The sequence below is a fragment of the Amblyomma mixtum genome, chromosome 2, assembly GCF_055824585.1.
Source record: "Amblyomma mixtum isolate Tamu chromosome 2, ASM5582458v1, whole genome shotgun sequence".
Lineage (NCBI taxonomy): Eukaryota > Metazoa > Arthropoda > Arachnida > Ixodida > Ixodidae > Amblyomma > Amblyomma mixtum.
Genome location: NC_143013.1, coordinates 183,744,666 through 183,772,179, shown reverse-complemented (window position 1 = coordinate 183,772,179; position 27,514 = coordinate 183,744,666). Strand labels below are relative to the sequence as shown.

Below are 27,514 nucleotides of genomic sequence, written 5' to 3'. Positions count from 1 at the left end.
GAATAGATAGTACATATTATAGAGAAGCTCCGAAACATATGTTGTTGCTCACCAATGTCGCGGGACAGAATTAAAAGTATAAGAATTGCGCTTGTTGGAGAAAAATAATGAATGAAAACAACAGAACAACTTTATGCTAATTTTTTTTTGCTTTGCGATAAAACAGACCAATGCTTATGCGATACGTCTAAAAACCATTCGAGCACAAAACTAAAATTCTCGACATTTCATAAATATTTCAGTGATCGCCGTCTGTTGCTTTGACTAAGAAAGAATTTGACATGTTAAAAATGTGATTATAAATATCTGTGATTATTTGTCTTATGCTTTTTTGTGGACGCTTGAACGATATGGTTGCGACGCATGTGCTTTTTGAGAGGGTGAAGAAGGTATAAGAAGCAATGTTTCTTCGAAATAAAAACCAGTTGTAAGTCAGCGCTTGTCTCTTGTCCCGATGTTTTGCGCTGTTCCATCAAGAATTTCAGTGATGCCAACACTTCCACTCCTGTCAGAAATTTAAACGGGTGTCACATTGCCAGACATTTTTTCCTCGGGAGCTATTAAGGGTAATTACTTTAGGCCGTTCAATAAAGTGCGAGAAGCTTTATGGACAAGATCGGAGTGGTCCAGTGCAAACTCTGGTCAGTTTGGCATGGAGTGACGCAGTCTAGGCCTTCGGAGTAAGCAGAATCGTGGTCAATTACATCACCGTGGCATCAAATAGGCTCGTCTAACCGAATCCCACCTTCTGCCCTCTCTTCCGTTTCATTCCGCCATCCGTTCGCAATAAATACCTTTCACGCTTGGGCATCGTAAAATTCCCCGCGCCTTTTACTTTTCTCACAAACCCCTTTTTTTTCGTATCATTTCGACCAGAAAAATAGCACTCAGGAGCCCGGCGCAGGCTTCGCTTCTTTAGGCAGATTATTCGGAAGACTGATGTCTCCTTTGTGCCCGCAAGGCGACAACTGAATATTAAGTAGACCTAATTGTGAAACCAACGGTAGTCTTGCTCAGGTTCACCAGCGATCGTTCTTTCGTCAGTCGTTTGTGACTAGCATAGGGTTTTCTTCGATCATTTATTTTCTGATAATATAGCTGTGCTCGTTTTTCAATGGGCATTGATTGCGCGCTCATGCTGAATTGGTGCGGCGCTGTGATGTTTTGTAATTATTTTCATCAGCTCTCTAGTTACCACGCCATCGGAGAATGTTAACGACCTTCTTCATTCCTCCACGTAGAAGAAAATGTGATCGCACGACATCCGCGTTGCTTATCCCACGCAATGACGTGTTAAGCCATTAGAATGCGCCAGGCGGCTGCTGCTGCATATTAATGCGATACGCTAAAAGACCTGTGCCAACTGGAGCCTTACTTTGATGTTCCGCCGCCACGTATTTGCTCGTGCTGGCAAACACCGCATAGCTATATTTACAGAGTGTGGTGAACGTGTGCGGCAAACATGCACTTTCAGTGCGAAAAAGACGAGGTCTGCGCCATCTTACGCCTTAACCGCAAACTCTGGCGCAGCTGTACTGGGGCTGTATGTCAGAGTCATTTGCGTATGACGGATGGTGGCCGATAGGGAAGGTGGGATGGCCAACTTGATTGATCAGAACGAGTTCGAGGTCTGTAGTACGGCCGACGCTCGTCTTATGAGCCGGCCTCATTGTCATGAGCCTAAATTTCTCGCCACAAAAGAAACTTCATTTACGTCGTATTTTTTACAATGCTGGGATTTGTACCGCCAGAGTTTTCATTCGCGTAGGTTTGCTTAAAGGTGCGTCGTAGGAGCGGCACACACACATCAGTGTGCTTTCTCAGATTTAAGCGGAGTAAGTTTGAGTGCTCTTAAGGAAACGCTTTTAGCCTCTGAAAGGAAGTCCTGAAAAGGGTGTTAATTTCTATTTTATAACCATCAGGAGATATTTGAAGAGACTTTTTTCTTAAGGTCGAAAATGGTTGCCTCGCTTTCCTGGTGACAAGATCAGCTGCCAGTGTTGGGATTTTCAATTCGTTTTATTACGAGGATGTATATTTATTACTGTTTATTTATTTCTGTGTATTGCCAACAGGAGTTTAACATGAGTGGGTTTGAATTGTGCCTGCACGCACCCAGTTTAGATGCTGCTCTAACATCGGGCAAATGTTAAAGTGCATCGAAAAATTAGAGGGGAAACTTCATTTCCACTTGAAGGGTATTATGGGATACATGTAATGGGTCAGTGCCCCTACATGCGGAATTAGTAATCCTCTGCTTTACATTCATCGATCGTTGGAAGTCCTCACACCACTGTTGGAGCAGCGGCGCAGCTATTAAGCGATGCGCCACTGCAACCTCTCGCACGAGCAACCTCTCGCGACCTAGTCGATAAATCAAAATGCCACCTTCAACTGTGGTCAGTTCGCTCGCAATCCAGAGGGCAGGTTGTAATGACGCTACAAGGTCACGTGACCAAGCTGGATCACCTACGTTGCTGGAGCTACTGCGAGGCTTTAAGCGGTCGCGAACGCCGACTACGCCGATGCCGCACAATTTTTGCGACATTCGGGTACAAACTCTTTCGCTTTAAAGAGACAGATAAAGGAAATGCATAATCAGTGTCACAGCCTGAGAGAAAATGCGATATACATAAAAAGCGAAAGAAAAGAAAGAAAAGCGCCATACCTTGAGCTTGATGACAACACACTTTCGCCAGGAATTTCCATGAATTTCTGTATAGTTACCAGTGCAATCACTGATTCGCCCAGTAGAGTTCAACTCCCACATAGCCTGCGGAGGTAATTCAAAACATAAACGTATTATTTGCAGAGAAGTCTTCTTCAAGTGCGAGATTTTGCTTATAACGGTTGTCACCCGAAGGGCTGAATCTAATTTTTGTGCGACGATATAATTTAAACTTGGTGTGCAAGAGCATATACATAAATTTCAACTGGTCAAACACAGCGCAACTTGCTAGTCTATCAAGCCTGATTTCTGACAGGATCTGCTTTCGCGAGTCGGAGCGCCTATACCTCTAAGGCAAAACCCACAGCTTTTCGCTGAACAACCTATTCCTTGCCCACTCCATTGATGATGCGTAAACGGGAACAAGTGAAAGGTCGCGCATTCTGAGATCAGAACTAGGTAGTCCCTTGCGCCGGAAGGCTGGTTTCCTACATTGAATACGGCAGGATTTTTTAGAGAAGCATCAGCTTTCGCATCGCTTTGTTTGGTGAATGCTCTACGCGAGCAGTCCATGCCAAACTGGCTCGCTGACAGTCTGTTTGGCGGCAGTCTTGAATGTGATGCTGCCGTGGCCGTACGAAAAACAATGTGGAGATTTCTTTTATAGCATAGCACTTCTGCGCCTGTTTGTGGGTTGAGCCACGTCGCCATCGCCGTTGCCGTCGTCGGTGTAACCGAGTACGAGAGCAGCGAGGGGAGGGGATGAGAGTGAATGCGCTCCCCTCGAGACCGGTTGTGCCGAGTGAAAGACCGTCACTTGCTCATGGATGGCGCCAATGTCGGCGCGCCGTCGTCCATCAGCACTGCATGTGACAACGGGAGGATAGGTTTGTCTGTGGAGGCAAGCGTATCCACGCTGCCTTCTCGCAGTCGCGCCACGCTTCGCTCCATTTGCGCACGGTACTCTGAAATGTGCTTGTCCGTGTCGCCCACGGCACTCGCAACGTTCTCTTCCTAATGCTTAATGACAATGCATTGGTGCAGCAGTTTCAATATATCCCCATGGATTTCTCCGAACACAAAGCCACCTTCACGACAATCAGACTGGGGGAGGGGTGTTACTTAAAGAGTGTCTGTGGAAAATAGTGTTTTACAACTTCACATACACACACATAATCTCTCAAGTTCCTTACCTCATTGTATCGCAAAATCAAAACACCTTCAGACAGACGCGTAAATTTTACATTCGTGACTATCGCAATCGTCTTAAGAATTAGTCTTTACGGTGATTATAACAGTTTTGTAAAAGTTTACATAGGCCTCCAATAAGTGCAAATTCTATTTCCTATCGAGTTTTTTTCTCAGCGCTCACAGCCTGCAGTTCGTCAAAGTGACATCATGCCTTCAATTCATCACCCCTCGCGCGGCACGGCTCACGGTGATGGGGACAAGAGTGCGCGTATGCAAGACCGCTGCTGGACCATACCAATCACAATGGCGGGCGCCGCGTTCTTGCTGTGCATGCCCTACTCGAGCTTCGGCCTCTTCTACGTGCTCTTCATGGACAAGTTCGGCTTAACACGGGAAGAAGCGTCCTGGCCTCAGAGCGCCTGTTCCATGGTCACTCACGTGTCAGGTAAGATAGCAGCACTTTGGATGCTCCGTTGGCACTTGAAGCGACCTGTATTTCTGCCAGCCTCTTCCTTGCATACAAAAATCTTGCGCTCTTCATGATTCTTACTAACCGCAGGTGACGTGACAGAGTTGTGTTCTCAAATAGGTTTCCTAAAGGATTCAATACTACTGCTGAGGGCCCTAACTACTAGGGAGTGATAATATCGGTACTTGGATGACTGGGAGATCTTCAAGTGTTATCGGTACTTGGATGACTTAGAGATCTTCAAGTGTATAGAGCCACTCAGGAATGTGTGAACCAGTACTCGTCTGCAAGATTTGATTTATTAAAAAAGTGCTCAGAGCCTAAAAAGGTGAGTGAAGACAAGTGCAGGCTAACACGGCGTGCACTTCTACCAGATGCCCTTTCCGGTTAGGTTGATGGCACCTCGCTTCGGCCTATCCAAATCGAGTTTTGGGAACGTTTAGCATTTAGCCTCTAGCGTTGAGTTTTAAAGTGTCATTCTTCGTACAGTTTACACGTCAAGGGCTTGTAACTTCCAAATGACGTTCATTTGTTGCCTGAACTGCTAAGAATACTGCATGATTTCATTCGAAGCATACAATCAAGCTCTCTTCTCCATGTCTGTTTCCAGGTACCCTTATGCTTAGTATCTTTACATTATGGTATTTGTTTAATTACCCGTATTCGAGCTGTAAGACCTCGCCTATGACGGATTGTGGCTATTGGGGAAGGTGGGATGTCCTACTTGATTGATCAGAACGAGCTCGTTGTCTGTAGTACGGGTGACGCTCGTTTTATGATTGTGCCTCTATGGTACTAGTCTAAATTTTTCGCCACAGAAGTAACTTTATTTAAGCCATAATTTATACAGTCCTGGTCTTTGCACAGCCCGTGTTTTCAATAGCGTAGGTTTGCTTTAAGTTTTCAGTGCATGCGAGTTAAGTCACTGAATGCGTTTGTACGAAGCAGTGGAGGAAATTTTCAGAAACTAGTAGCACGCGCATACGCCTCTAGTCATTAGTTAATTGATGACTAAACACTTTACAGAACCAGCTGTAGGCTGACCCTGGCTGCTTTTATCATCCTGGACCCCCCTGAGCGTAGCTCGTGAGTCACGCCGCAGAGTTACTCACTGATTCTGTGCAGTCCGGGTCAAAATCTCTTACCCCCCCCCCCCCTCTCCAAGTTCTGAATAGTTCTGCGCTGTCTGCAGGGGCCACCTTAGGATGCGCTCCTAGAGTCGACACAGATTGTACATGCGATTGTATATGTCAGGGTAGCAAGCATAGCAGAAAACGCCCTTGAGGGCCGCCTCCTATGCGAGCCGGAAACAGGCGTTTTCTTCATCAACCAGTTAGATTATTATCTGGCTGCCTATGTGCGATGAAAAGCTCGCAGAGCAACAGAACTAACCCACTGTCTCGATGAACGATGGTATCGGGTGTGGTATGGTATGGTATTGTACAGTGCGGTATGTTATCTTCTAAAATTGCATGCTATTGTATGGTTGGTAAGGTATATTATGTTACGGTATTGGGAGGTATGTTATGTTATGATATGTTATATGGTACGTTACATTATGACATATGTTATGACATGCTAAATTATGCATTGCGGTATGTTATGCTAATATACATTATTATATGATGCGATACAGTACCGTATGGTATGGTATGGTATGGTATGGTATGGTATGGTACGGTACGGTACGGTACGGTACGGTACGGTGCGGTACAGTATGGTATCGCATGTTATGTTGTATATTGGGATGGTATGGTACAGTGCGTTACGGTATCGTATGTTACGTTACGTTATACTCAGTTTTGGAGCAAAGTGGTATAGCTGATACCATATGCAGGCGCAGCCATTGCAATCATCTGCACTCGACTAGGCAGACGAGTGACAGTTAGCTTTCTTTGTGTAATTTGTAAATGGAAGCAGTAAAAAGCCGCCGCGTTGGCTCAGTGGCTATGGTGCTCGGCTGCTGTCCCAAAAGACGCGGGTTCGATCGCGGCCGCGGCGGCTGGAATTTCTTTGGAGGAGAAATTCTAGAGGCCCGTGTACTGTGCGATGTCAGTGCACGTTGAAGAACCCCAGGTGGTCGAAATTTCCGGAGCCCTTCACTACGGCGTCTCTCATAGCCTCAGTCGCTTTGGGACGTTAAACCCCATAAGCTAAACTAAGCAGTAAAAACCTGTTGTACGCCAATATTTTTCTGCTTTTTATGAAATATTGCTCACTTTTTATTACGAAGGCAGTGAATTTAACTTGTTTCTATGCCAGGTTCTCTGCTATGTCCTGAATTTCGAAGTTATTTTCTGCCTACTGCACGAATGGTCAACTTCGGTGTCTACTATTCGACGCATTTTAAATTCATGTGGCAGCCGTGGCGCGGTGACCGCTACAAAACAATAATGACCATGAATTTTGTCGTGCAACTGATGTAAATCTTCCGGCCCATTTCTAAACAGTGCACCAGAAAGCAGTAGAAAAGTGGGCAGTGATAACCTTGGAGCTTGTAAAAGATACGGTGCATGATAACTTACTGTAGCTTACGAAACCACGTGAGGCTTGGTGTGACGTCGCCAGAGACTAATTAAACCGCTTAGATTCCTTGCCCTGACATAATTTGCAATGAGGGAAATATTGTTACATGGCGTTAAACCGAAGAACGAGACGAGATGAGCGTTGGCAATGAGATGATTAAATGGCTGCTGGCATAGCATAGCGCTCCACCCTAGCCACTGCCAACTTCATCGTCTTTGCAACATTATTTAGGAACTGCGAATGTCCTCACACATGTCACAATGAGAGCACAGGGAACACTTCACCTTTTCACAAATCTGTAAAGCCGTGTCACATTATAAAGCTGTCCCAACACAGTGAATGAAACCATTTGTGTTCGAGAGAAAGGTAAGGGAAAGTTAAAATCCTCCAAAAATAGCACGATGAACAACAATTTGACCAGTGACGTATAAAACACCTCTATAGCAGTGGATGCAGACTGTACTCCAGCTGTTTACTCCACACTGTGTCCTGATAACGGTTATGAATTTTGCGTAGTGGTGAAGGGGTGGTAACCTCTGTGCTTAAAAGAGAAAATTTTTGAAAAGTGCGCACTACGTTTCTGTGGCTGCTGCAGTGGTCTATCGTCATTACAATACATGTAACCCTCTCAGAGGTGCCGTTTCCTGCTATGAACAGGCATTCATTCCACAAACGGGTGGCCAAAGTTATTTTATGCGAACGCTCACCTTAATAGAAGGCCCCTAGATAAAACGTATTTTTCAGCTGGGAAAGCAAGTTGGGTCGCAAAAGAATGTTATGAAAAATAACAGTACGTATCCGCTGAAACCTGTTAAATTCAGAAAATTTTGTTTTTTGCATTACAGTAAAGTTACAGTTGAAAGCAACCGGCCGAAAGAGCATTCCTGAAATAACCAGGCTGCAGGAAAGTGGCGCCGCTGCGGTGACTCCGTGGTTAGCGCACTCGGCATCTGACCCGGAGTTCCTGGGTTTGCAACCCTGTATGGCGGCCACGTATAGGTGGAGGCGAAGGCAAAAAAAGCACTTCTGTGCCGTGCGATGTCAGTGCATGTTAAAGATCTCTATGTGGGCGAAATTATTCCGGAACCGTCCAGTACGGCACCGCTTTCATTCGTCTTTCACTCCCACCTACTTCCCTTCCTTTCTGGCGCGGTTCGGGTGTCGACCAAGATGTGAGACACTCACTGTTCAATTTCCTTTCCACAAACACTAAAATCAATTTTCTGCTGGACAGGATAGGCTGGTGAACATTGCTAAGCGTTTTGAGCTGAAACGTTGGTCTCGACGACTCGGATAGTAGCCGCGCATTGAGAGAACTGCATTTTAAGGCGAAAGCCTTTAATGTCTCATCGTTGTAAGCAGCAGTTGTCGACAGAAATGTCACGCTTTTCAATTGGTCGAAACGGTCGTGACGACACAGTGCGCGAATTTCAAACGGGGCCAATTGTACTTTGGCTAGAATGTTTTACAATCAATCAATCAACCATGCAACCAATTGAAGGGATCGTATAGTGATGCTCCAAGTAAGTGGGACTAAGCTTAGTTAATTGCTTAATTAACCTTTCTAGTAAGGCCATATAAATAAATAAAACCGAGTAAGAAATTGGTCGAGCTCGGGAATCGAACCCCGGTCTCCGGCGTGCGAGACGAGCATGCTAACCACTCCGCCATGCCAGCTTTTTTTAGAGCGCAGCTCTTTGGCGTCCGTTCCTGGGATTCGCGTCGTCGTCGGCGTTGTCGTCGGCCTCGTAACCAGCTCCGCCCCCCTTTCATCCCCCCAGCGCTAGCAGCGACCGACTGATACCGCTGGATGCCGCTGACGCCGCTAGAGAGTCAAGATAACGTGACTGCATAGAACACCGTCGCCGCCATGCAGAAAGAGGAGGAAAGGGTCCCTCCCCCCCCCCCCCCCCCCTGTTCTTGTGTGGCGGATAGGGTGCTCTTCAGTTGCCGACGCGCCGGTTATTTCACGTAGGCCCCGGCACGTCGACGAATACGTGACCACCTTCCCACGGCTCGACCTGGTTCTTAGCGCTGCGGAAGCGAGGGTATCATATTGTTTGTGTCGGCATCGGCGGCGTTGTCCCTGAAACCAACTCCGCAGCTGGGGATGACTCACTATCGAAAAGGTGAAACAGCTTATTTGCTGCGCTCAAATTTCGCATTAGGAAGTAACGTAATCGTCGGTAATTTTTTTCTTCGCCATGCCAGCTCGATGGTTAGGAATGAACAAAGGCGCGCCCAGTGAATACTGTGTCTTCGCTCACTCCCATCCTCCTTCCTTCCCTTCCGGCGAGGTTTAGGTGTCCACCGAGACATGAGAGACAGATGCATTTCCTTTCCTCAAAAACCCATTTACCGGCGAGCGAGGCGTACAACCGAATGGGCGATGGCGTTCTATAGACTGCCTGCCAGCGTTGCAAGACGCTGTCGCGTTCCACTCTTAGAGGCGAAGCTTAACATCGTAACCACGCATCAGTGACCACACTTTAGGTCAAAAAAGTGCCCCCCCCCCCCCCCCCCCTTGAATTTTGACGGCTGTCCACCGAGATATGCGAGACATACACTTTGTAATTTCCTTTCCTCAAATACAATTTTCATTTTCTTCATTACGGCCCTCTTCGTCTTCTTTCACTCCCACTTCCTCCCTTCCTCTACGGTGCGGTTCCAGTGTCCACCGATATGACAGAGAATTACTGCGCCATTTCCTTTCCTCAAAAAGCGTTGCGTTCAAAGGGCAAGGCATCGCGCCAAACGGGTGGTGCCGTTCCGTGGACTCCCTGGCAGCGCTACAACACGCTGTCGTGTTCACTCCTAAAGGCGAAGCTTAAGCGTCATTAATTAAGAGTTAATTAGTATTCAGTAATTAATCAGTAATTGACCATTAATTGGTGATTTGTCGTCACTTAGTAAATAGTACTCAATTATATGTGACGCCACCAGTGCCACAGAGCCAGTCAAAGTGATGCGAAAACGCTTTCGCCTCGACGCACTTTAGACAGTCAAAGTGCCCCTGAATTTTTTCAAGAAGCATAGAGCTCACTTTATTGGAAAATACTTCATGCTTTAACACACTTCTACTGCGGTACTTGTGCACCACCGCGCTGTCTGCTCCTAATGGAGGCTTTAATGTAGGAATGCTACCATTGCCTTGCAAGTAGACTATAACTTTTAGGCGAGTAGAAATCTAGTAGAACAGTGTAAAAGTGCAAGTGCACATTTTTAAAAATGTGTTGCCCCGGCTAAAAGCGAGAAAATCCATTTTTTGAAATAGCTTTGGGGATTTCTTGCGTGACTCTCGTCTGGTATTTTCAGTGCTTGTACTAATCCATACACGTAAATCATACCTAGATACTTCACGCTTAAAGTGAGGCAAAAACTAAAACCGCCTCCAACGTGCAACGCTCCTGTAACGCGCATTCCTTTTCCTCCTGAAATATTTGTGTAAAAAATTCAACTAGAGGCCTGCTGCGTTTTCATTACCCGGGTGTTTCTCTCGGAAAAAAAAGGAAGTACCTGTAGCACAAATTTTCTCTGCATTTTTTGAAGGAGGAGTTTGTTTACCCGAACTTGTAATTTTTCTCGGAGAGTTTCTAAAATTATCTCAAAATTTGTACTGGTCCAAGGCTGAATCTGATCAGCCCTTCACAGTTCTTTTACTCTAGTTTGTACCAATATTTGTGATTATCCACTGCTGTGAAATGGTATTATACCCCATGACATAGTAGATGTGACCAAGCAAACAAATTCTGCTTTGTAAAACGCTTGTAAATACTAGTGGAAAATAACTTCCAAGCGGGAAAAAGTAAGTGCTTGTTGTCTACATATTCCAGGCCTGATTGTCTTCGCACTGCAGCGTTATATCAGCGCTTATCACATCGTTCAGCTCAGCTGTATTCTTAATACATTAGCGCTAATCACCTCTGCCTTCGTACCAACCATCGAATGGATGGCCGGGACCTTCGGCGTTATTCATGGTGCAATGAAGAAGGCAGAGCGCCAGCACCAACGACGACGAAGCGATTTGTGCGTCCTCCGATTCCGGCGGCCGCGCGCGTGGAGAGCTCGAGCTCGCTCTTGGTTCTGTTCTGGTGCCGCCGCTACTCGAACAGCCTGTGCCATCGTTTCGCTGCCAGTCCTTCGAACTTGCCAATAAACCCCTCTTCATTTGGTGGAGCGTGCGGGTTCGCCTAGTACACTACCAACGTGGAGCTCCGCAGCCGCACAATTCCGATGGCGACGACCAACGAAAGCCAGCAGCCAGCAGTCCCATCGCAGCCCGTCATTTGCTCCGGTGCCGTCCGGCAGAGAGACCCCGTCGTTTTCAACGGACACTGCGACCAGGATGTCGAGGATTGGCTGGCTTCGTATGAGCGGTTGAGCCGTCACAACAACTGGGATGACCGCATGAAACTAAACAACGTAATATTTTACCTGAGCGACGTCCGCTGAGCACCGCTAGCGCCGAGCCCATTCTTCCTTCTGCCGCTTGCACGGCACGTGTCGTCATCGCGGACGTTTTATATGTCGTCGAATTTTTAGTGCTCAGCTCTTGCTCCCATGACCTCATCCTTGGCTGGGATTTTCTATCCCGTCACCATGCCGTCATAGACTGTGCCCGTGCTCACGTCTCCTTTTCCATGCTCTGCGATGCGCCCGTCGACAAACAGCCGCCTTGCTCTGGTACCAAATGCGTGGTCGCCGCCGACACCGATGTTCCCCCCGGCAGTGCCGTGCTCGTTCCCCTTTCCTCAATTTCTGGTTCCTGCGAGCCTGTACTCTTCGCCCCTTCGCCTATCTTTGCTTCTCGCCGACACCTTCCTCTTCCGTTTGCCGTCGTCGACATGCGCCAAGGTGCCGCCGAGATCGTCGTCTCGAATCCCTCACCCTCTGGGTTCAGGTTGCTCCGTGGAGAGTGCCTTGGACATGTTGAACCAGTTGACCTGATCGCACCCTTCGACGATGATGCTCTTTCCGAAAGTACACCAATCGCCGCCCTCACGCTGCCCAACGCTACCTGCGACCCGCTGTCCTCGGCGATTTTTCACCGCTCAGTTGCCAGCGATCTCGACCCACCTCACCGCGAGCACCTCCTCGCCCTGCTTAACAAGTTCCGCTCATCATTCGACCACCAGACAACTTCCCTGGGCCGCGCGACCACTATCGTCCACCACATCGATACCGGAACTCATGCCCCTCTACGCCAGCGGCCCTATCGTGTGTCGCCTCCGGAGCGCCGCGTCATCGCTGAGCAGGTTGACGACATGCTGCAGCGCGGCGTTATTCAGCCCTCTTCTAGTCCGTGGTCGTCTCCCGTCGTGCTGGTCAAAAAGAAGGATGGTTCGATTCGATTTTGTGTTGACTACCGCCGCCTGAACAAAATTACGCGCAAGGACGTCTACCCGCTACCACGTATTGACGACGCCCTCGACTGTTTGCAAGGCGCCGAGTTCTTCTCTTCCTTGGATCTCCGATCCGGCTATTGGGAAGTGCCCATGGCTGAGTCTGACCGCCCGAAAACCGGTTTCGTCACACCTGACGGCCTTTATGAGTTTACCGTCATGCCATTCGGACTCTGCAACGCTCCCGCTACGTTTGAGAGAATGATGGACAATATCTTGCGTGGACTTAAGTGGAATATTTGCCTATGCTACCTAGACGATGTTGTCGCTTTTTCGCCCGATTTTCCGACTCATCTCACGCGGCTGCACAAGGTACTGACCTGTCTCACCGGCGCCGGTCTCCAACTGAACCTAAAGAAATGCCGATTTGGCGCCCGCCAGCTGACCATACTCGGCCACGTTGTCTCCAAGGATGGCGTCCTGCCCGATTCAGAGAAGCTACGTGCCGTCACGCACTTTCCCAAGCCGACTTCTGTTAAAGAGCTGCGAAGCTTCGTGGGCCTGTGCTCGTATTTCCGCCGTTTTGTGCGCAACTTCGCCTCTATCATTGCGCCGCTTACAAAGCTTTTGAATGGTCCCACCAAGCTATCTGCTTGGAACTCAACCTGCGACGATGCTTTCAATACGCTCCGTCGTCTTCTGACTTCACCACCGATCCTTCGCCATTACGACCCCAGCGCGCCTACTGAGCTCCACACCGACGCCAGCGGCATCGGCCTCGGGGCAGTCCTTGCGCAGCGTAAACCGGGCTTTTCCGAATACGTTGTTGCTTACGCCAGTCGTGCACTCACCAAAGCGGAAGCCAATTACAGTGTTACAGAAAAGGAGTGCCTCGCCATAGTGTGGGCGTTAACAAAATTTCGTCCCTACTTATACGGCCGCCCCCTGGACGTTGTTACTGATCACCATGCCCTCTGCTGGTTGGCTACACTGAAAGACCCTTCTGGACGCCTCGGCCGCTGGGCCCTTCGTCTGCAGGAATATGACATTAACGTTGTGTATCGGTCGGGCCGCAAACATTCCGACGCTGACGCCTTGTCGCGCTCACCTTTGCCATCTCCTGCGCCCGCTTCGTCCATATCCGACTCGACGCTGGCCGCTCTCACCGCCACGGACCTCCCTTTCGAACAACGACGAGACCCATGGATTTCTTCACTCCTCGACCTCCTCAGCGCACCGTCTACGGCATCGTTCCCTGGGTCACTTCGTCGTCAAGCTTGCCATTTCACAATTCGAGACTCTCTACTGTATCGCCGCAACTATCGCCCGGATGGCCGCAAATGGCTCTTGGTCATCCCTCGCCACCTTCGCTCTGATGTTTGTATGCATCACCATGCCGACCCACAATGTGCACATGCTGGATTGCTGAAAACTACGAGCGTCTGCGTCAGCGATACTACTGGCGCGGAATGTATACTTTTGTCCGCCGCTATATACGCTCGTGCACTGCCTGTCAGCAGCGGAAATCACCTCCTCGTCTTTCCGCCGGCCCGTTACAGCCATTGCCTTGCCCAGCTCGTCCCTTCGATCGCGTGGGCATCGACCTGTATGGTCCGCTCGCGTGCACGCCTGCCGGGAATCGCTGGATTATCGTAGCTGTGGACCACCTCACAAGATACGCGGAGACGGCCGCCCTGCCCTCGGCTACTGCTCGCGACGTCGCATCCTTTTTCCTTCATCACTTCGTCCTACGCCACGGGGCCCCTCGGGAACTACTCAGCGATCGCGGCCGCGTTTTCTTATCCGAAGTCGTTCACGAGGTTCTGGATGCGTGCCACACCGTTCATCGCACGACCACCGCCTATCATCCCCAAACGAACGGCCTCACTGAAAGATTCAACCGGACTCTTGGTGACATGCTCGCCATGTATATTTCCTCTGACGCCACTAATTGGGATCAAGTCCTACCATTCGTAACTTATGCATACAATACTGCTTCCCAGGCCACCACCGGATTTTCCCCTTACTTTCTTTTATACGGCCGTGAACCTTCCTGTCTTCTGGATACTATCCTTCCTTACAACCCCGACAGTTCTGAATGCACCTTTTTCTCCGACGCTGCCCGTCATGCCGAGCAGTGCCGCCAGCTGGCTCGCTCGTTGACATCCGCCACTCAAAGCCTCCGCAAATATGAGACTGACCAAGGCAAGCCCACCCATGACTTTCCAACTGACTCGCTCGTCTGGCTGTCTGTACCGGCTGCATCCAAGTTTGCGGCTAAGTACCTCGGTCCCTACCGTGTCGTGCAGCGCACTTCACCTGTGAACTACACAGTCGAACCGGTCACGCCTTCCTCGGACCACCGCCGTCGCGGCCGCGAAATTGTTCACGTGAACCGGCTAAAACCCTACTACGACCCCATCGTCACCTGCTCGCCCTGAGTCGCCAGGATGGCTCCTTGTTTTCGCCGGGGCAGTTGCAATGAAGAAGGCAGAGCGCCAGCACCAACGACGACGAAGCGATTTGTGCGTCCTCCGATTCCGGCGGCCGCGCGCGTGGAGAGCTCGAGCTCGCTCTTGGTTCTGTTCTGGTGCCGCCGCTACTCGAACAGCCTGTGCCATCGTTTCGCTGCCAGTCCTTCGAACTTGCCAATAAACCCCTCTTCAATGGTGAGTTCAGTTTTGAATTGGTGCTATTGTTTATGAGGGTTACGGTCTCTTATTACGGTACTACAAGCATTTCAAACTTGTACAATTTAAAATCTACCAAGATTCGCTTTCATATTTTGGTTTCGGCTAAAGAATATTACAAGAACTATTTTAAATGCAGCTCACTTGTGACACCACCGACAAAATAGAACAGGCAGAGCTATAAAAGCTAATCAGTAAGAGCTAGGCAGCCGACATAAGTAAATTTAGCAAGGAGAAAATCAAGCATGCTCTTCCGAACAGCTAAAGGAGTGATGAAACTTGCACAGGCAAAGATCAGCTGTATACATTGAGACGAAGTGGGCACTGTCATTAGCAATATGTGTAAGACAGTTAAATTAGCTGAAAAGTTCCTCATAAATATCTAGAGTAGCCAATATAATCAGGACGTTAATGAGAGGCGCAGTAGCGCACCGAATGGGATATACGCCACTAACGGAAGAAGCAGTAAAGAAAGCGTTAAGAGCTATGCAAAGATGGAAAGGCGAGGGGAAGGTTGTGTTAGAAAACCTAGCCAGCCTCTACACGCAATGCCTTATGAACTCAAGCTTGCCAGAAACTTGGAAGAACAGTAATGTCAATTTGGTCCATAAGAAAGGGCACGTCAAGTGCTTGAAACATTAAAGAACGGTCAGCTCACGGTCCGTTGCCTACAGAGCATTTACTAAAGTAATCGCTCATAGAGTCGGAGCAGCCGTAGACATCAGTCAGCCAAATGATTGGGCAGGCTTTCTTAACGGCTACTCGACGATATACCATATTCACATTATCAATTGGGTGATAGAGAAATGTACAGAATATAACCAACGACTATATATAGGCTGCATAGATTACGATAAATCATTAGAATACATCGAAACCTCAGCAGTCATGCTGGAATTATAGAATCAAGGTGGAGATGAGCAATTCTTAAAAATACTGGAAGATATATTTAACAGTTGCACAGCCATCATAGCCCTCCATAAAATCAAGAGTAAAGTCCCAGTAAGGATTGGTGTCAGACAAGGAGACGGATCTCGCCAATGCCATTCACCGCCTGTTTACAGGCGCTATTTAGAGGCCTAGCTTAGGAACGTAAATGAGTATACCGTAGTATTTGCGATTTACAGATGTTATTGCCTTGCCAAGTCCGCCAGGGGTTGAACCGGAAGGCATGATGAATGACTTAGGCAGAGCAGAACGGTCGGTCTAAAAATTATTATGAAGAACCAAAGTAATGTTCAACCGTCTCGGAACGGGACAATAGTTTACGACTGGTAGCGATGCACTAGAAAGTGGTGGTAAAGAAATACGTGTGCTTAGCGCAAGTAGTGATCCTACATCCGGATCATGATAGTGAACGAACTAAAACAATGGAATGGATTGGAGGGCATTTCGCAGGTTCCCTCAGATCATGAAAGGCAGTTCATCGATATCTGCTTTCTTCGTTTCCCCTCTGCGGTGGCTCAGTGGTTAAGGCGGTTGCCTAAACAGCTGGTCTACCCAGGCTCTAGTCCGACCGCGGCGGCCGTGTTTCGATGGAGGCGAATCGCAAAAGGCGCCCGTGTGCTCTGCGATTTTCATTTTCGATTTTGATTTTCATTTTCGATTTTCAAACCTATTTTCATTTTCTTTTCATTTATTAATGCACAGCGGCACAGCCTTTCCTGACCAGAGGTAGCGGTGCCGTTAAAACGTGGCACTAGTGATTTGGCCTTTATGCAAGCCTGAAACAACCTCAGAACAGTAGCTGGACGAGGGCAACAGTGTTGTCTCGGCTCACTATGTTCCTCGTTTGCTTGGTACATTTCCAGTAGGTACTATTTGTATGTAAAGCCACTTCTAAAGGGCCCTAAGCTTATTCTGATAAGGCAAAAGCAGATAGCAGTGGTAATAGACTCCTAATTTCAGTGGCCTGATCCTTCCTCCACAAAGAAAACTATAAGATCAGAAATGTTAGTGCGGTTAGTATGAATTTGATTCCAGTGAAAATTGTTTTAAAATGTTGGGAGAAAATCACGTAGCATTTCTTGGCCTAGCTTTGTCCCTGAAAGAGGCATTTTTCAAGGTTGTGAAAAACGCGAGTCACGAAGGCTTGTTGACTTAATTAGTTGTTCAATTTCATTATTTATTTCTGGTTATGGAGGAGTCCTTGTTTTTACCTTTTTGTCAAGGTATACGTATATAAACTACATACAATTGTAATTTTAACCCGAGAACAATATTCGCCAGTGTGAGCTACTGAGTCAGACCTACGATTTGACAGACTATTCTTGTAGTATATATGCGACATGGGGTAGTTTTGGCTGTTGTCTCCAATGCATGAAAGAAATTGTTTATATAATAAATTATGTATTTTGGTAGAGTAGTTTCACAACTTGTGGCAGGAAGGAGTGGAACTTTGTCAAAATTCAAAAGAGTTTGATTTTTTTTCATGCATTTAACATTCTTGTGCCAGGACATGTCTTTGTAAAGATTCACCCTGAATGTTTTAATTGTATCAACAATTCCTATTGACTCTGATCATAATCTGATTTTTAAAGCGTACGGTACCTGTGATTAACCGGCAGTAAAATTGACAGCCTTTGTTTTCTTAGTGTTAATTTTCAGGGAGTTCGCGGCACTCCCTTTATGCCTGCCTTGAAGGACGTTGTAGATGCCATTTTCTAATAATTGTAAGTTACTGTTGCGATATCATGAGAAGGTGTAAGCTGCGGATGATATATAATCTGCAATATAGTGGACTGTAGTGATGTCATTTATCTAAGAGTTGAACAGGACAGCCCAAACTGCTTCCCTCTGGATGCCAGAAACAACACGTTTGCATGATGATAAGCTGTCAGCTATTCAGACGCTTTGAATTCGGAGTTCAAGGTATGATGTTATAAGTGATAAAGCTTTCCCTCTCTCTACATATATTTATAGTCTGCTTAGCAATGCTTGAAAATCAATGAGATAGAGGGCTTTTAAATATTCTGTGCATATACAAACTACCATTTACTTTTCCACGAATGCTTTTAATAACATACCTTTCTGTGTTAGTAGTGCTAGCTCTACTGATTTCCATTTCCAAAGCCGAATTGTGTCGGTGCTAATAAGCTCTGAGTTGCAACAAATGTCATGATGCGAGTGTAACATATTTTTCTACCTTTTTGAAAACATCGGTAGCAGGGATATTGGACGGTAGTTAGACAAACTGTTGCGATCTCCGCCTTTCAAGAATGTTCTTAGTTTAGAAATTTGCATCTTAGCTGGAAAAACGACCATAGAGAGGACTAGATTCAAGATATGGGTACGATGTGGCAGAAGCAAGTATGGTATGTGCTTAATAGGTCTCAGCTAAAGATTCAAATATGGATGCGTCTTCCTCCACCACCTCCACCCCTGTCCTGTTTTCCCAGTTACGTCGAGCCCCACGGTCATTTGAACGCCACCCTTTTCCAGCCAAACTTCCATTCAGTACACTCATTATACAGACCGTTATCTTCCGACGTTGCTGATTTGGCTAACCTCTCGCCACCTATAGGCTTATCAGATGGATTTGATGGCTCTGCCAGACGCCTAGCACTGTTGCGACACCTTTCGCCAATAAACATTTTACGTTATAGTAACCGAAATTTAGGCATTATTTCGGCATGTGTTGCTTGAGGAGACATGGCAGGTCACATTATAAAATATTTCATTGATATTTAGCGAGATGTGTTATGCTTTGGCAAGATAATGTCATAAACCTTAACAAGCTTTAACTGTACCAGCCTTTATAAAAAGCACGAGAAAAGTATACCAAGTCTTGCAGAACTGATGTTTTATCAAATAGCTGCAGTTCATGAGTCAAAAATTGAAATTCTCTGAGTGGTCATCCGGGAACCTCAAAGTAATATGTGCATACTTGAATTTCTTTGCAGGTTTCGGGCACGGCCTGTTCCTAACGTCGGGCGCCATATACATTCTGCTTTTCTTCGACAAGTACCGTTCCACAGCAACCTCGCTGATGTTCGGTGCTTGGGGCGTCAGCGCCGTCGTCAGCCCGTATGTGCTGTCCCGCCTTGTCGTCACGTACGCTCTTGACGGGGCGATGCTTGTCTTCGGTGGTGTTCTTATGCACTCCGTTCCAATCGTCATGCTGGTCAAGAATCCCTCCGCTGTCGGCGTTCCCTTCAAACGGTTCAAGTCTGCTCACAACGAATTGGACGTTCTTAATGGTTACGGTACACAGAAAAAAAGGTAAACGGACAGCGTCATTGTAATCTCCGGAATCATGAGCATCATTATTCATTTTCAACCATCTGCCATATAAAGGCTTTCACTGTTGTTTCCAATTTTTCTGCCGCCGCGGTGGCTCAGTGGTTATGTTGCTTGGCTGCTGACCCGAAAGACGCGGGTTCGATCCCGGCCGCGGCGGTTGAATTTCTGTGGAGGAGAAATTCTAGAGACCCGTGTACTGTGCGATGTCAGTGCACGTTAAAGAACCCCAGGTGGCCGAAATTTCCGGAGCCCTTCACTACGGCGTCCCTCAAAGCGTGGGTCGCGTTGGGACGTAAAACCCCATGAACCAACCATAAACCAAACATTTTTTTGTGACCTTGCGCAAATCATGACCACGTTCTCCTGAAAATCCTCTTGTTATTTCGCACGCAGTGCTGCCTGGATGTCATGGAATTATAGGGTTACTGTGTGGAATAAAAAACAAAAACTGGCTGTATATATAGGCACTGCATCTGTGCATGAGTACATCAAATTACGTTGTGCAATTTGTGTTATTTTGCCGAAGCTTTTCTTGCAGCGTTGATATTTGTGGTAATTATCAATTGCGTTCGTCTAGGTACCTGAGTGCAGTTATTTGTTTTTCAGCTGGAACTAAGCTCCGCTAAAATGCAACTATTATTACATCATAACATGCTCCAGAATAGAGGTGCTAGCCGACAGAAATTGCGTTATTACGGAAGTCGCTTACGCTAAGCCGTTGTGAGCACAGATACCATTGACACTGCGATAACACCAAGCCTAGCGCAGGGACATTCTACGACACCAGCTCAGATAATTCCTTGCAGTCTATAATTTTCAAGCCTAAGCTGAAATATCGTGAATTTTACCAAATCAGGTGCCCACGCTGATCTCGGACCATCGGAGCAATCGGTGTCGCTTGTTTGTGCTTGTGAAACAGAGTGTGTTTGATTTGTATGCACTTGAGGCTACTCGAAGTGGAGAGATGAGCCTTCCCACGCGTCAACTAGTAATGCTTCTTATCATAACAGAATATTTCGACACTCATATTACAAACAAATGTAGTTTTTGGCCCATTTTTCATCGTGCCATTTTAAGAAATTCCTCCTTCATTTCCATTGTGTTCATTTATTCCATTCTTTTTTTCATCCTCACTTCTCCTTCATAATAATAGAGGCTAGAGATAGTTAATTTCATGCGGTACAACCTCTTCCCCGCGTTTGTGTTTCTCTATGATGCGCTGGTAAACTGAAATAGGGGTGACCAGTGAGAAACTTTGCTGCTACCACCACCTTACGCAATGATGAAAAATAAAAGTATATTTCAATACAGCTTCCTGCTTCAAGACATCAAATCGAATCATTTACTGAAAGAAAACCAGGCCAGCTGATAAACACAAGCCTGACGTTTTGAAACCCTTAGCAGTATTGGTTTCAGCACGATTGCCATATTCACTTAAACTCGTCGATCCGTCCCATAAATCGTTAGGCCAGCTTACGGAAATGGCGAAAATTATACTTGGCAGTGTGAAGTACTGTATGTCACCCAAGTAGTGTTGTGAGCCGCTAAGAAACGGAGAAGGTAACCTGCACCGAGTATCGCATATCGCTGATGCCCGTAGGTCACGCTTGAGAGGAGACAGCGCTTTGTTAGCGCCCCAAGTGAAGACGGACGTCAAGACACAATAAATAGGACACAACTAGAGAAAATGCGAGATTGAGCAACCTTCTCTTCGTCCTATTGCACACTGTTGCCGACCTTGAAGCCTTTAAGGGCAGCGATGGGGTACATACACTTCCTGCAGCAATTTATCTACGCAGCATGTGATATGAATGGCACAAATATTTTCTAACTCACTATTAACTATGATAACTTCCAGAAAGATCATAAAAATTCTTTTCTTCGTTTCAGTACAGGTCTGGGCAATAATTCGTCTAATTTTTTTAATATTGCCTTAAAGAAGGTTACTCTCTATAGTCGTAAAATCTTGGACCTGAGTAAGCTACAAAAATGTTTGCTCTGAAAACAACTGAGTTGAGAATTTTTTAAAACACTGCATTTGTTTTACATGCAACATATTGATCACCAAATTAAATTTTTAGGAAATCTTTTTAGTTATTATTCTTCTATGAAAGGGCATGTTTAAGAAAATGTGCGGAAATTCTCAACATGGCTGCCAGAAACGATTCACTACTTGAAGTTTGGTGGAGCACGGGTTTACTTACAAATACCAATTGTAGTTCAATGACGCGTCCTGTGTACTCCTTTTCAATGATGACTGCACTTGCGCATGCTACGTGTCCTCGTGTCGAAGTCTTCGTGAGTGGCTTGAGATTTCCTTCCAGGTCGGTGAAGGAGCAAGCTAAAGAGGCGGTAAGGCAACACCAGGGCTCATATAGCCAATCCGCCTCGCATGAGGGCAAGGTCTATCTCCTCTTCTTTCGTGCCTAGCCTGTACTGCAGTGCCACAGAAAGCTGACCGGAAGTATAGCACGGTGTTTGCAGTCCGAGAACTTGAACCAAGTCTTCAGGTTTATACATGTCCAATAGTGTCCAGCTTTCATCGTTTCTTGTTTTTTTGTTCTGAACAATGATTTTTTCCTTTCAGTTATAAGCCAGAGGAAGGCTCCGTTAATCACGAAGCAGGGAAGACTGACACACGGCAGGCCGCCACCTTAAGACAAGTCTTCGCGTTATTCAGCGCACCAGCTTTCTACGTCCTCTCGATAACAGTCGTGGGCGATGATTTCATATGCACGGAAATCACAAAGACAATCGTGGTTTATGGCACCGATAAAGGAATGGGGCTGAGCACATCGAAGCAGTTACTGACATTATTTTCGGCGGGTCACCTACTGGGACGAATCGCGCTGCCTTTCATGGCGGACCTGTTACCCTTCTGCCGGCACCCTCTGTACGCGTTCAACTTTTTAGCGCAGTGTGTCGGCCTAATGGCGATACCTCACGTCTCCACCTACCCAGCCGTGGCAGTTCTGTCAGTTCTGGTGGGGGCATCAGGAGGGTACATCCTGTGCATGAAGTACGTGCTGGTTGCCACCTATCTTGGAGTCGGCCGTACGGCGGCATGCTGCGGCTTGGATGGCCTCGTCATGATCCCGTTATCAGCTCTGAGTCCACGGATTGTCGGTGAGTGTGGGGGCATCTTGTGGGCTTGTGCATGAACTCGCCGCCAGGTAGCTTATGTTTTTGCGCGCGTTTAGAGACTGATCAAGCTTACTTGACGTGACTTGCTTGTGTGAGGCATAAACTACCTAACCATTACCGGAATTTGAGTCGCAAATATATTTATTTTTATTGCGAAAGTAATACTTCGCCAGGTCTAACCAGTAAAGAATCAACAGCAGTTGATTCTTTAACAGTTCTGAACTTAGACGGAGCGTTTTATCTAGGAATTCGTGCTGTAGAAAAACTTGATCAATAACAAAAGTTCTATAAAGGAAGCATTGTTTAAAACGGTTTTTTTTTCATGCTCTGAGGGAACAGTTTTATATCAAAAATATGAATTAACATATCTTTCCCGCTATCTAGGAGCCGCTTTGGTCTTTATGTTGAAGAAGGCTGAAGACATGATAAGCAAAAAAGCTGTGTCATCTACGGTCAGATCGCTGTCATAACTAATTTTGACGCGCCCATTCATAGTGGCGTGGCACGATGCGCCTACAATAGCCTAGAATTGTCCCCTGGTGAGAAACGCCTGTTATCGCTATAAATTCAACGCATTACAAAATTCAGCGCAAAAGACAAATAGAATTTATTTTTTAACCAACACCACTGCTCCAGACGCCTCTACTACCAGCCAACGTTTCTCATGTTTTGGCGACAGCATCAAAGAACGATTAGCTCACTTGAGTACTCTTTTGTAGTCTTCACAAAAATTAGCACAATTATAAAGCTACATCGAAAGAGGCTAGCGGGAACACAAGTACAGTTATTGTTTACCTTTATCATTCAGCCAATTGATGGAATTGAGAATAAAGACTATTACTATTAGAATAAGGACTATTTGAATAAAGATTATTATTTTATCGGCATGCGGCGCAGGTGATAGTGAAGCGTTGGGTGCGGTATGTTGTTCACGACTTTGGGAAGGAAAACATTTCAAGTTAAAGGAAAGACGCAAAAGCAGTGACGTTATCGGTTACTGTGGCATAAAACTAAAAAATTTCTTGCTTAACGCAATTTTCGTTAAAAATGTCAGCGCACTCTGCAGGCGAGTTAGTGTCAATGCCTTTTTTTTCTTTCGAGAAACATCGTTCACATGGTTACTGCCTCAATCATCATTCACCCTTTAACAGTGAACCTCAAGCTGTACTCGTCGTGGGAGATAGTACCAATATCGTCAATGACGTGTCACACTCGACCCCCCCCCCCCCTCCCCGCGTTTGCACTCCAGCCACCGCCCAAGAAGAGTTACGATCAACAATTCCATAGGTTGAAATTTTCAACAGTGAAAGGTGGTATTTATTCACGACAAAACGTGTTTCGCGGCTTTAGTGCGTGTTTTAAGGCTAACAATAATCATTTCATAATTGCGTCGCGCCTGAAGAATGCCGGCGGTAGCGATGTCTCTGGCGGAGGAGCTATTTTTTGCAACAGTTCTGACAACATTGTTTCTGGCGACCTAGAATTTGTTTCCGACAGGAACTCTGGCTTTGTTGTATAGCTGGAGACGGCTTCAGGTCCAGACGAGAGCGTCGGCGACGCCGGTACTGCATTAAACTGTGCACATTTACGACTGATTTATCAAAACAGTTCGTGCTAAGAGGAAAAAATGTATATGCACTTTCCAATGTGTTGCAGCTTATCGGACGAAATAAATACGTCGCATTTCTGCGTGTTGTGAACAATTACTATGTCTGCACTAAGGGAAAGCGGCCCTCAAATGCAGCTTTTCCTCTTTTAAATGTTCTAGTTTCTTCTAACCAGGCACCGATTAACTAATATGTTTTCAGAAGAATTGCAGGGAGAAACTATTAGTACTTAAAAACACTTTCCGATTTTGGGACTTTTCCGAGAATTACTTTGGAGGTTAAAAGCCTAACGCTGCCAACGGCAGAAATACTGGAAGCTAATGTATAACGAAAAACCTAGGCGCTCCTAAGTACTGGCAGGATAAGGTATGATAAAGTAAAAATCACTGATAAATTATGAACACTGGTCCAAGAGCACTGGCGGGGACAATATGGGGTAAAAGCGTATGGCAAGGGTATTTTCCAGGCTATAGTACACACCTGGACACATTTAGGCTTAAAACGAAAAGTTTAGCCTTGGATGATACACACTCACTGTGTAGTTTTGAGAATATCCGGCTGCGATATATGGCCTCGAAAATAAGATGTTATTATTTAGTTTTATATGCTATAACTTACTTTAAACGTAAGGGTTTTTTGGGTCATTAAGCGGTTTGTCACATTTATGCCTTTAATTGAGCATACACGCAGAGATAACTTCTGCCTAGTTGTGTGATGTGGTGTTTAGAGCGAGAAACATTTTTGTCAAAAAACCGGCGCTCCTCTTTAGGCACAGGAGCTGCTAAAATTTGACTTCAAATAAATAAATCAAGGTAATTTACAGCCCTAAAGTTTTGTTGTAGGTGAGGTGAAAAGAAGGTATTGCTCGATGTCCAATTTATGACCAGTGACCACACTCAAAAATGCTCCAACTAATTTATTTCGAAGCCAGGGGTCCTAATTCGAAGCCCTCTATTCTGCTGAAAACACTGTTTCAATGGACGCAAGAGTAGCGGACGCTAAACTCGGATGTCACCACTTCGCGCACTTTAACGTGCGTTCCCAGACACCATTAAAGCGTGTGGGTGTAGGGGACACAGACGCAAAGGGGATGCCCTCGACTCAGCGCGGCAAGCTCAGCAGAGACCAGCCACCAAGTGACTCGGGGGTTGGTAGTTTGGTGCCCAGCTTCAACTGGTCGCAAGCCAGAGAATGGGTTGGAGCTAAAGGTTCACAAGGAAAACAAAGTTTATATAGCAAAGAGACGATACAGAGGATTCTAAAGTCACTCCTACGAGCGCATACGAAGTGATTAACAAGACAATGCAACTCGTGCAAAGTTATACCTGAGAGAGATTACATTACAAAAGAAATATTGCACCTAAAGTGCACTAACACTTAAGAGAGACAAGCAAACAAAACACTGTTTGTTCAATGGGCACTGCGACAGTCCGACGACCAGAGGTTCACGACGGTGCCGTCCCGAAGACTCGCGCGCCATGCCTCGTTGGGAGTCGAACGGGCGTGCTTCTCTGAAGCTTAAACGGTGGCTCGCGCTGACAGACAGCTGTCAACGCCCTTCATATATAGGCGCCTCACGCGTCCATTCGTTCCCCGCGCCAAGGCAGTCGCGCACATATGCACAGTATCAGCTGCGCTATTTTCTTCTGCTTGCGCCGGGCGTAAGCCCCCATTGGTCAGGCGGGGAGACTTTCTTCGAGGTGCTTCGAGATATTTTTTGTGGGACGCCGCCGCTTGCTCGCGAACGAATAGGCAGATGGCATCGTTTGGCACAAGCAAAGCTGCGCCCTTCCCGTCAGCATTGAGTAGAAACTACTTCGACATTGTAGAAAAAAACGACAACGTGCGGTCAGGTAAATCCGGCGAGCGATGGTGGAGACGGAAACAACCTACAAAAGGCTATGAGCTCTCCGGGGTTTGCTTGTCCCCTGTTCTACGACGCGAGCTGGCGAAATCACGTCCACGCAACGCTGTTTTTGTTTCTTCTTTCAAAAATGCGCTGAATTTTGTGGCATCGGGAAATCGGATTCTTAACGAGAGCGTTCTCTGAGAACCGGACGTGCTGTTATGCGGGTTGCTTCGACACATGGGCGTCTTAGCGGCTTACGTGTACTCTAAAGCTTCATTAGAAATAGCCTTTGACACACACGCACAAAGAGCACGCTATTTTCAGCGTTCATTTTCCTATTGCGTACATTTAGCGTATGCTGTACTAAAGTACCTTATCGCCAAAGAGTAAAGATACGGGCCTTTTATTGGACCGCATACAGGTCAGTTGGCTTCCGCGCGCGTTCTTCCATTTAGTTCAAATTCTTTCTTTCATAGCTGGTTCGTTCTACTTTAGTGCGTGCGTGCGCTCTGATGCACTAAGCTAGAATATCGCCTCGAAGAGTTTTCGTCTTCGAAAGATTGCATCGCCGCTGGTGTTACTCTTCAAGGTTCTTTGCGCGTACTCTTAAATCCAAGCACTAAAACGAAGCCACGACGAGCAGCAGTCGCTCGCTTATCGAAGCTGATCGCGTAAGGGAGCGGATTTCGTTGTTGCGTAAAAATGCGACTGCCGAAGTTGGTTCATGTTTTCTCTACTTCGACAGCCAAGCCAGGCTTGTTCACCGGAGAGAAAATATATTATCAGTACTGAAGTTTGCACACTCTACAACAGTAGAAAGGCCGCATTACGCGAAATGTTTGCTTTCACACATGCAAACTGTACTCAAGAGGCGGTGCTTACAAGAGCATCCTTCTTAACCTTGTCTTCCGTCTCTTTCCCTATATTTCAGGCCACTTTCGGGATGCAAGAGGATCATACGACAACTTTTACCGCATGCTTGGAGCCGTCAGCTTCGTCTGCTTTATTGTTTTCCTTGCCTTTCACATTGTCAACGTGGCGCGAGAAAAGGCAGGTCACTCAAGATGTCAAAGTAATGACCAGTCTCAGCAGCCAAAAATGAATAGCCAGTCAGTGGCAAAATAGTGGAAAAAGTTGGTATAAATATAGGTCCCAATTTGGCATTTGGGGAATCGGTAAATTTCTCCAACAATGGCCATTCCTTGATGCCAAGACAGGGCGGCCCGTGCTCAGCCAGTCTAGCTATCGGCAGTGCACCATCGTCCACGCCCGGGCTGTCTATGCTCAACCATTCTGTCAACAATGGCCCGACGTTGGCGCCAAAAGTATGCCCATATTCAGCCAGACTATTAATAATGGCCCGCGATTCGCACCAACACTATGCTCATATTCAGCGAGTCTATTCCTAATGGGCACCATTCGCACGGACACTACGCCCATGTTCAGCCGGTTTACTAATAATGGTCCGACGTTTGCGCAGGAGTATGCCTATGTTCTGCCAGTCTGCAAATAATAGCCCTGCGTTCGCGCCAGGACTAGGCACATGTGCCAGGTTTTCCTCGCTAGTTTAAGATTCGTCGTTAATGCATCGCCGATATCACTTATAGGTGGGTTATTAACAGCGATGCTAGTTGTAAAGTGTATGCAATGGTGGGTCCTCCTAGATTTATTACCGATTCTGTGTGTACTTTTACTCGTTTTTGGCCACAACCGCCCAGCTTTCATGCAAGACTGCAAGCAGCCTTCTGATGCATGTAGACTGGACAAGAACAATGGAGACTTATTC

General features: G+C 46.6%; 1 protein-coding gene across 1 annotated transcript; it reads left to right on the top strand.

The window, feature by feature from the left end:
- Positions 1-3,927: 3,927 nt before the first annotated feature.
- Positions 3,928-27,231, top strand: LOC149361783 (monocarboxylate transporter 12-like). The gene is made up of 5 exons (XM_089569586.1): positions 3,928-4,304; positions 10,688-10,831; positions 18,789-19,107; positions 21,716-22,254; positions 26,660-27,231. Exons 1-5 carry the CDS (start codon positions 4,067-4,069, stop codon positions 26,851-26,853), a joined length of 1,434 nt encoding a protein of 477 aa, XP_089425712.1. The 5' UTR covers positions 3,928-4,066; the 3' UTR covers positions 26,854-27,231.
- Positions 27,232-27,514: the final 283 nt, after the last annotated feature.

Excerpts from the sequence above, each read along its gene's own strand:
- LOC149361783 (XM_089569586.1), top strand. The coding sequence starts at position 4,067 with ATGCCTTCAATTCATCACCCCTCGCGCGGCACGGCTCACGGTGATGGG. Across the intron at positions 4,305-10,687 it reads CATGGTCACTCACGTGTCAG|GCCTGATTGTCTTCGCACTG; the intron begins GTAAGATAGCAG and ends TACATATTCCAG. Across the intron at positions 19,108-21,715 it reads TACGGTACACAGAAAAAAAG|TTATAAGCCAGAGGAAGGCT; the intron begins GTAAACGGACAG and ends TTTTCCTTTCAG.